The 10,029-nt window shown below is 38.2% G+C and overlaps 1 protein-coding gene across 3 annotated transcripts in view; it reads right to left on the minus strand.

Annotated features, from left to right (window-relative positions):
- Positions 1 to 9,730, minus strand: part of LOC108884208 (guanine nucleotide exchange factor VAV3) — a 54,259-nt gene extending 44,529 nt beyond the window's left edge. For all 3 annotated transcript variants that reach the window (XR_007813014.1, XM_018677949.2, XM_018677948.2), the window contains exons 1-3: positions 9,192 to 9,730; positions 5,665 to 5,781; positions 74 to 132 (exon numbers count right to left, since the gene is read on the minus strand). Coding sequence is in view for 2 of the 3 variants with exons in the window: in XM_018677949.2 (XP_018533465.1) it covers positions 74 to 132; positions 5,665 to 5,781; positions 9,192 to 9,395 (380 nt within the window). In the remaining variant the exon portion in view is untranslated. The remainder of the gene's footprint in view (positions 1 to 73; positions 133 to 5,664; positions 5,782 to 9,191) is intronic.
- Between the last annotated feature and the right edge of the window lie 299 nt (positions 9,731 to 10,029).

Genomic DNA, 10,029 nt, shown 5'->3' on the forward strand with positions numbered 1-10,029 from the left:
CATGCCTTCGATGACTTTATGAAATGTCTACTGGCGTCCAGGTCGGTTTGTGTGTTTTTAACATTTGACTTACTTGAATCCTGCTTGCTGTGCAATTGTTGTGTAAGACAGCTTGGATAGTGTGTCCATAACCTGGTGAAACAAAGGTGTATCAATTTATGTTCTGAGTGACTCAGAAAGACAGGCTGAGAGATGTAGAGGAAAAAGACAGAGTATAAGAGAAACAGAGACAGACTTGTTATTATAATACCATAGTTAATGTAATCTCCAGTTTCCGACTTGGGAAACTCAGACTTGATATATTCAGATATATCTGGCAGAAAACCAAATTAAAATGGATGTCTCACATTAGGCAAAGTCTGTAGTTTAAAATGATTCAAACTAGATTTAATGGATACAGTGTTCTATTTTCACTGCTCTGTATTTTTTATTTAGTTGTTCAATGTTCACAAGTCACAAACATAGGAATCTTTTCAGGCCAAACACAACCACCTGAAAATACATTGGCAACAACTTCAATCACATTAGAAAACCATATTTACCACCGGCTAAAACCTTATTAAACATAAACCAACCACCTAGCTGCCGATTTCCACTTACTGAAGCCCTCCCAATCACCTCAAAGGCTATACAAGCCATGTAGCTACCACTGGAACAGCACATTAGCTAAGACTTAGCGACCAACCACATAGTAACACCCACAGACTGTATAAATATATATATATAAATATATATATAAAGTCTATGGTAACAACATAGCATCTATTTTTTATACAGAGCTAACATCCACTATAGCTAACACTTAGCTGTGTCCTAACAGGTAGCAACAAATTAGCTACAACTATTAAAGTGCTGAGTTGGAGCTAGGTTAGTGGTTACGATACTGACCATGAACTGCGACGTCCTCAGGTCAAAACCGCCCAGGGACCTTTTGTCCATTTTTCCCTCATTTTCTGTAATCTCTCTGCTATCACTATCAGTATCACTATGACATAAAATTCTCAAAAATAAAACACAAAGGAAAAGAAAATGCGGTGGTGAAAGATTTAAGCTAGTGGTATTAGAAGCTAACGTACAAGGAACAAGCTAGCAACAACACATTCATTTACCTCCCAAACCATTTAAAATACACAGAGTTAAATAATAATAATAATAATAATAATAATAATTTTCTATCATAATTGCTATGTAGCCAACAATGCATTCTCCATCACGACTTTGAGTCAAATGCATTATTTTTTTCTACATTTTCCTCACTGACTGTTCTTAGGTAGAAGGACCTGTTTGCATCAACAAAAATCTGATGTGTTTAAGGGACTTAAAAAAGATGGGAGAATTAACTTTTTAGATGGATTTAGCAAAATGACTGGCTTCTGCAGAATGACAGACATGAACATTTGATTTATGACATGATGTTGCAACATTCCTCTTGTTGCTTTCTTTTTTTCGTGATGCTCAGGGGGTTTAAAATACACTTTGTAAGTAGGCCACACTAACCACGGCAGTTGGACTTGAAGCTCAGCTTGTGGGTTCGCTTCTCAAGTCACATGTGGCTTACACTGAGTGTCAGATCATCACACAAGTCAGATGTGAGAACAGCTTGTTTTCAAGACAGCTAGAAAGGACTTACAGGTCATTACACAAAGTCAAAAAAATGTTTGATTTTTTTTCCACAGAATTTGCATGCTTCTTCCTTTTCTCTTGAAGAACTGATATTCTGCTTTTTCATCTTCAGTAATTCTCCCTTAAAAATTAGTCTTGCATACAGTGGACAAAATGATCACTAGTATGCGTCACATCAGTTGTGATGTGTACAGCAGAAATTTACACTGATGGTTCTAAAATTTCTTGTAGAAAACACAACAAATCACATAATTCATGTAATTCATGTTACATACTTATATTTACAAGGCAAAAGTAGTGGGGATTACCGCGGTTCAAAGATTTTCTTGAATCAACTGACTGTGACCTTCAAGGCCAGACCATGCTTCAGGTGTCTCGTCAAGGAATAACGATACACCGCTAAATATTGGCAAGGCCGCAAGTACGTAACACCACATTGCATACGAGTGAAATTATCTCACTTCAAAGAGAGATTTTTCCTTTTTCTTTCAGGAAAGTTAGAATTTCAAATGCCATGAATAACCTGTGAAAATGCAGAAGTCTTGTGCAATTTTTAGGCTGGTCTCTCACACTACAAACAGGATTACTTCATGTCACAAGCACACCTGTGTTCAGCCAAAGCCACAGCACTCATTCACACAGGAAGAGGAGATAAAGTGCAAGTAGACAGGCTGTTATATCTAACCCCAGCGACTACCTTTTTCAACCATGCTTGTAAATCCATATCTTACTTTGCAGTGTTCTTAATGGAAACGTCCTCATGCCACAGATTACATGTGGACAAGTTAACTGGCAGATAAATAGCGTGCATTGAGATAGAAGCATAAAATTATTCAATTCAGTTAATGCAAAAATCATGACTTTTACTTTAGAGGATTTCTAAGGACTTACATTCATTATATTTCCTTCACTATTTCTCCTATAGCGTCTATTTACTGTGAGAGCTTTAAATATTGCATGCCCCAGTGTCAGCAAGTTGATTACAACATCCTGTGGTTCATCTCTTCACTCGGTAATGATCTTGTGTCTGATTAGATAATATTGATGTTTGGTGTTCATGGACTCAGGTTTTTGCAGGCCCTGATTATTATTATATCACAGTTTCATTTGCTGGAATTCAAATCAGAGTTCTGTTCTTCAGTTTGGTTTGGGTTAGCACACTTCAGACACATAAATATACAACTAATGTACAGATCTGTTCATCAGACTTCTCTTATTTTCTTTCTCTCCCTCTCTCTCTCTCTCTTTCTATCTCACACAGAAACGCCCACATCGCCACACAAACACAGACACTCACATATAGTGTGATGCAGAGGTGTGATAGTTTGAGGTAGTGTGACCATTTCCTGAAGACCCTTTCTTTCTCCTTTTTTTTCTGTCTGTCTTTGTTAATATACACAGTAGTTCTGCTATTTTGGAGAAAGCCTGGGAGGTAATTAAAAAGGCTACCTCACTGTGCATTTACTCTTGATATAGTTTTCATTAACACTGACCAGTTATAGAACCCTAAAGCAGGTGGTGAATATGAGTTAAAACCCTATAACCTTTAGCATTTTAGAAGGTCTTTCCCAATCTGTAAATGCAATGATGACAATAATCTCTGCATCCAGGGAATTTTTCAAACACACAACCCCGGTAAAACTACAGCATATTGTTTTTTACACTTCTGATTTTGTTAGTTAGAACTATGCAATGCCTGCTGACTGTAGCTTCATATTAACTCTACAGACACGAGACTGGCATCAATCCTCTCATCTAACTCTCAGCAAGACAGGGGCAAAGGTGTCAACCAAAATATTGAATCATTTCTTTAACATCAACATAAAATGTCCCTCTCTGTTCACTTGAATTTAGTACAAGCAAACAACAGTCAAGAGGTTGATATTATTGTAGGTTCAGGGAGGAGATAAACATATTTCTTGCTTCTTCCCTTCATCCCTCAGACCTCCAGGCTGCTGCATGCAGTCATTCAGTGTGGCTGCCCAGGGTGCAGCCTCTAGTAACTCAGTGCAGGAATGTAGGTTAGAGAGCTCTCATTAGATATTCAGTGGACTAATGCTCAGTCTACGGGTCGAGTTGGCACAACTCAAACCAAGTGGATTAGACTGGCTGAGATTTGAGATGTTCTCTTTTTGGATGTTTTCTGAAAAATAAGGAAGAGATTGAGCGTTTCTTGTTCAGCTGTACAACTGTTCCTGGAGCCAGTCCAGCCCAATCACTAAAACCTGCAGACACCCATATTTTTAACTAATAATTGGAGGGAAAAGTAGTGATGCAGTGCAATCTTCCCCACATCGGAAGCTTGTTTGTTTGATAGACAACTCTTGAACATGGCTGAGATTATGCAGCCTGGCTTGGATGTACTGTACATATTTGCAGGCAGCACCTCCCCTGCGGGATTATCAGCGGCCAGATTAACTGGAAGCTTCTTTAGAACATAACACACTGAACTGAAAGAAAAGAGAGTCTGTGTGGGAAAACTGCACGCAAAGCTCAATACGCACTCCTCTATAGCTCTCTGACACTTACGACCACTCTATATTCTCTGCAGTGGAGTGAATTAAACATTGTAATCATGTATAATATGCCTAAATAATAATGTATAATATGCCTGTGCGCTGCCCAAAGTGCCTGGAGATCACTTCTGTTATTTATAATTTGTTTGCACATGAACAGCACATTCCCAAAAAAAATCAAACCACAAGATACTGTGTAAAGTATTTAAAATAGACACAAAACCTGCTCTGACAAAAACACTGAAATTGAAAAATAAAATATTGTTCATACAAAATAGTAATTACCTCACATTAAGCCCTTTTGACATGAGGATAATACTTTTACAAGCTTAATCTTTTGTATTTTAGATATAGTGAATTAAAAAATAAATATATTCAGCACAGATTAATACAAAATAACACTCCAGTAGTTCGAAATAAATAATAATGTGTTTCCCCATGGATAGCCCATAAATAGTCTAACAAATGCTTCGAGGCAGAGTTAAGCACCACATGCACGGAACTATGGAAATGTGGGAAGGAGGCTGCTCAGAGTGAGTGTGCTTTCTTCAGCAGAGTTTAATCAGGCTCCTGTGCTGCGAGTGAGAGTCCACTGAGTAGCTAAAGGAAGAGTGCACTACAAACCCACTGACCTGGTAACACTGTGTACACACACTGAAGCTAGCTCGCACAATAACGCAGCAATAAAAAAGAAGTCAATCGATCCCTTTCTCCATCAGAGGGAAACACACCATACCTCTGACTTGCTCAATATCGCATGGTTTACATCATACATACCTTAATCTGAAGGTGTGACTGGATATTTGAAAATCGGACATATTGTTTAGATTCATTGCTCAATGATTTCAAGTTCTCTTCATGCAGTTCCCTTTACTTTTTACACACCTGTGACCCAGAATACATTGTGCATGTTTTAACACAGGTATTGGATTTTCCCTGGGAGTTCTCCACTCACATTAACCTAAAGCTTCTTCTTTTTTCTTTTTTTTAAATATTGTAATTTATTGTCATCTAATTTCAGTTTCATTTTTTATGTTTCAAATGTACAGAATTTTTTTTTTTTTCACTTTTCATAAAGCAGATTGTTTTTCTTTTTTGCTATCTTTGGTGAGAAGTTTTACAGCTTTTTCGTCTGATGAATGACTGGCTGTTTTGGAAACTCTAACACAGTTTTGGTGTTTGTGTCACACTCCTAACAATGTGTCCAATACTTTGAGAAAAACTGTGAAATTAATTATTTATTAGAGACAGCCAGTACAAGCCTCATTATCACTCAGCTCTCGTATATGTCGTAGATGAGTAGCAGCTGAATTTAACAGAAAATATGTGCACACAAATTTCCCTGTAACACAGTTTGGTAAAGGTGCTAGATCCCAAAAGGCTCATTGAGAGAAAAAAAAGATAAACCATCATGACTAAAGAAGCAGGTAGCTGAAAGCTGAAAAAACTGTTAAGAGAAAATCAGTGAAAACAGAGTGATGGTTTCCTTGTGTAGTGACAGAACAACAATGGACAGGGGTGTTACCTTTCCGAAGTCTCGAACATCAAAGAGATCGAAGGCTTCAAATAAGTCACTTTTCTTCATCCCAAACACATCACAGCAAGACGTCAGGAAGGTACGGATGTTCTTCAAGCACAGGAACTGCACAGAGCAACAAATGACACTCGTCAATTTAGTGCCCCTTACTATCACCTCTCCATGTAGCACTCACAGTAATTTGTACCTTTTTCAATTTCCATTTTCTAAAATCACGTTAGGGATTCCACAAATAACTATTTACCAAAATATTTTACACACTGACACACACATACAAATAAACATATTTTAGTGGTGTCTAGCCATGCAGAGAATTTTAGTATTTTATACACTACAAATTTGTCTTTTTGTTTTTTGCTCTCTTTAGGGAGGAAACTGAGGTCATATGAAATTACCAATTAAAAACTAAAAATCTAATTTACAGAAATAGTGTCACAAAAAATGAGTAAGTAATTATAGAAAGTACTTTTTAGCAAAGAAACAACTCAACTAAGTCTTCAGTGGGCTATTGGCAGGCAAACTGTGACATTGTGTCTGGAAAGAGATGCTGCTACTGAATGTTTTAAGTATTTGCAACAGAAATTTGAAATATCTTAAAATCTGCAATAAAAAACTACAACTATCAATATATTCAGAGATGAGAAGAAAATGTGTTTTTAAATGTAATTTGGGAGAACTAACCACTTAATTTTGTTCTAATGTAAATAAACCTGTGTTAGATTATAACTAGAGCTCAGTAAATTTCAAGACGCTTTTAGAAAAGTGAAGGTAAACCACACACCCAGCAAACTGAAAGTGATAACTGAGAGTTTCACAGTACGAAATGAAACCACTAACCATGTGCTCTTTAGGTCTCACTTCCTATTAGGATCTGTGTCTCAGTGGGAAGACTGAAGTCAAACAACTTTCATACAGACAGTGTGATGGTGATGGTAATGGGTTAGGGTTAATGCTTTGGGTCTGAGTTAAGCTCGGACTACTTATACTAAAAAATCACTAACACATGTAGTGCTGTATAAAAACATGCAGTAAAATATTCATACGGTAAACATATGTACCACCCTAAGTCGTCTTTTCGAGCACATTACTAAGTGATGACTAAACTAGAGAATGAATATGTGATAAATTACAGTATAGCAGAGCTGTTACAAGATTCTTGAGAACAGATAGGCCCCTTTTTATCAGCTCATCGTGGAGCCGCCTGCAATCACTCCACCACCCCCTGGGGCCCCGTTTGTCTGTGGAGGAAGTGCACAAACATGATGGCTTTGCACCACCGCCTGCCTCATACCCCTGAATACAGTCACAGCTCTGGTGCACATTCTCTTGTTCACGTATACTTTGAGAGTAAAACAGAATATGTTTGGTCTCACCGGTGGAAAAACTTTTTTAAATCATTGTTTAAGGTTCGTTTACTACCTTATTTGTGCTCATATGTTTAGCTGCATTTATGTGGGAGCCTCTCTCAAAAGATTTTCTTTGGATATCAATTATTCTCTAATTTTCTGTATGAAAAGAAAAAAATTATACAATATAAGAAAAGCTGGTGTTCCTTCATTCATAAGCAAGACTTTTACAATCCACTCCACAGCACCACAGCCTAACACACGGTATAAATAGTACTTCTGGGCGCATTTTCATCACAGTGCACTGCACTCTCGTCCTCCAGTCCATTACCTTCATGCCCTTGTTCCCGCTTCCAAGATCGCAGGTCAGCAGGTCACAATGAAAAGGGACATTTAAAATCTGGCACACATGCTTTTCTCGACCATAGTCAGATGGCCTACAGCTGCAGGCTATGGCTATCCATTGTTTGGCATGTTATGCCCTGTGTTTGCCTTCACTGTATGTGAAGAAGATAAAAGACAAGTGGACGTGCACTGACAGAGCACATTTAGTCCACTGCAATTTATAAGACAGAGCACAACTAAATAACCGGCTAGGACACTGATGTTTATCTATCACTGCAGCTAAGATTTTTGAAAGCAAAATTAGTATTTTTGGTTCAATGTCTTTCATTCATTTACAGCAGTGTGTGGAGAGTAAGATTAAAAACTATTTCTCTGATTAAATCATTTAAAGGCATTTGTACATTTGTGAAAACAGCTAAAAAACTTTAATCTCTCGAAAACAAGCCATGTAAAGGCTGTGTTGTAGATTACCTGCAATCCAACATTTTCTGAGTCTGACTCATACTGACTCGTACTTTTAAAAGAAAGTCTGATAAAGATCTAATCACCTGCAATGTCACTTGAATGAAATGAGTACACGTCGGTGCACAGGAAGTCTTGCTCATTGACATATCACAAAAACCCATGAACTTTGACAGTGAGTATTTTGGCAACCATAGCAAATTTTTGTTAGTTGGCATAAAGAGACATAGTGTACTGCTATAGCAGAATATTATACTTTCATTTTCTTTTATTTATCCTTAGTTTAACAGCTGAAATTCTTAAAAATCTCCTCAACAAGAGCTCCCGGTCCAAGATAGTGATCTATAGGAGAAAATACATTTCTGAAATAATTTCTGTGCGCAGAAATCGCCACGTCTCCTAATGGCTAACTACACATGTTGTGAAACTTCAGACTCAGTCCCAAGTACTTCAAGCTGCTGTACAAATAGTTAGAGTTTGTTAACTAATGGGTGGATCAAAGCCAGGATTTTATCAGGTCTCTCCAGTGGCAGCAGGAGGAATGATGAGTAAAGAGAGCTCAGTCAAACCCTGGATGGTTCACTTAGGTTTCATAGGCAGAGGGGATGTGTAGTGCATCGTCACTTATTTGAGTGGATGTTGTAAAGTCACAGCAACAGAACAAAATAAGTTGTTTTGATAAATGATCATATTGAAAAGAGATCAGTGAAGATAGGTCCACATTAGATAAACCCCAGTCTGAGTCTGACAGAGGTCACTCTGTGGCCTTGATGTTTACACTTACAGTTGTCAGTTTGAAAGAGTGCCAAAGAAAATGGAATGGATGGCTCCGTGTTCCCAAATTCTGGGCTTGGATATAATGGGGAGTGTGACAGATGGAACATGAACAAAAGCTTGCCTTAAGCTGCAAATCCTGACAATTTACTGGTGTGTGTTGAAATCATGGAATATCCTAAGGGTAAAAAACTCCTCCCATGCCTCTGCATTAAACTTTAAGAACTCTGGAATACGGATTCTGTTGGTTCCCTGCAGGTGTTGCGACAAAACAGAAAACTTTACAATACGCTAACATGGCTTCAACTTTTTCTGTGGTGGTGTGTTTAGAGACCTTAATGTAAACCTGACATATTTTACCTCCTTTTTAAAAAAAAAAAAAAAAAGCAGCTGCCAACTTGTTGCCTGAAGTCACATTTTACAGTCATTGTTCACAGGCTAAGGATAAGTAACAATCACTTGGCGTTGACACAGGCCAACTGATGATCACTGCACGTTTGCTGTAATAGCAATCTGTCTGCTTACACTAACTTGACAAGCTTCTAAGTCACAGAATTTTTCCAGTTAGCGCAGAAAAGATCAGTGTACCTGTGACATCTGCGGCCTCAGATTAATCTCCTTTAGATTGATAGTGTGAGGTCTCAGGTTGTTCAGCAGCTGGCACAGGAGCACCCCGTCCCGCAGGGTTTGCGCCAAGTCGAACACCTGCGCCGTGTCCGCAGTCACCCGGTGGTTTACAGGCAGCACATTGCAGCTGATCAGCCACATCGCACACTGCCTCCAGTACTCCATGTTGTCGGTGGGGTGAAAACAGCAGGTTAATGCAAAATGTAAAAACTTTTGTCCCCTATTTTAAACCTGTGAGCGGCATGATAGAAGCTGCATTCAGCGACCGTTCGCTCGTCTCTCTGAACAACTCCAGCATCGCCTCTGGAGGACAGAGAGAGCTGCTGCACCTTATGAGCGCTGCACAGCTGGGACTGGCTGCCGTGAAACCCCCTCGGTCTTTGTCAACTTCCCCTTCCTCCTTCTGTGATATTTCCTCAGAGGTGGTCGTAATAACTTTTTTTTAAAAAAATCTATATTTTCCCCTTACTTCTGAAATCAGTTGCCAATAACAAACCTGCAGCCTTGCAAAAAAAAAAAAAAAAAAACTCTGTCTCTGCTTCTAAGGTTTTATTTTTAACACATTAGAAAGATGTCGAATCAGCGCTGAAGCTGTAGTTGTGGTGACAGGTGTTTTGTGGTGTCACTATTTACAGATCGCCAACATGTGCGAATATTAGCCTCATTTCATGGGTAACATGTTTTGTTTTGTTTTGTTTTGTTTTGTTTTGTTTTGTTTTGTTTTGTTTTTTGTTTTTTGTTTTTTTCATTTTAAATTTTTGTAAAGGAAGTTCCAGCTGTTTGCTGCTGTAAATTAAAC

This window comes from Lates calcarifer, linkage group LG4 (genome assembly GCF_001640805.2).
Source record: "Lates calcarifer isolate ASB-BC8 linkage group LG4, TLL_Latcal_v3, whole genome shotgun sequence".
NCBI lineage: Eukaryota > Metazoa > Chordata > Actinopteri > Centropomidae > Lates > Lates calcarifer.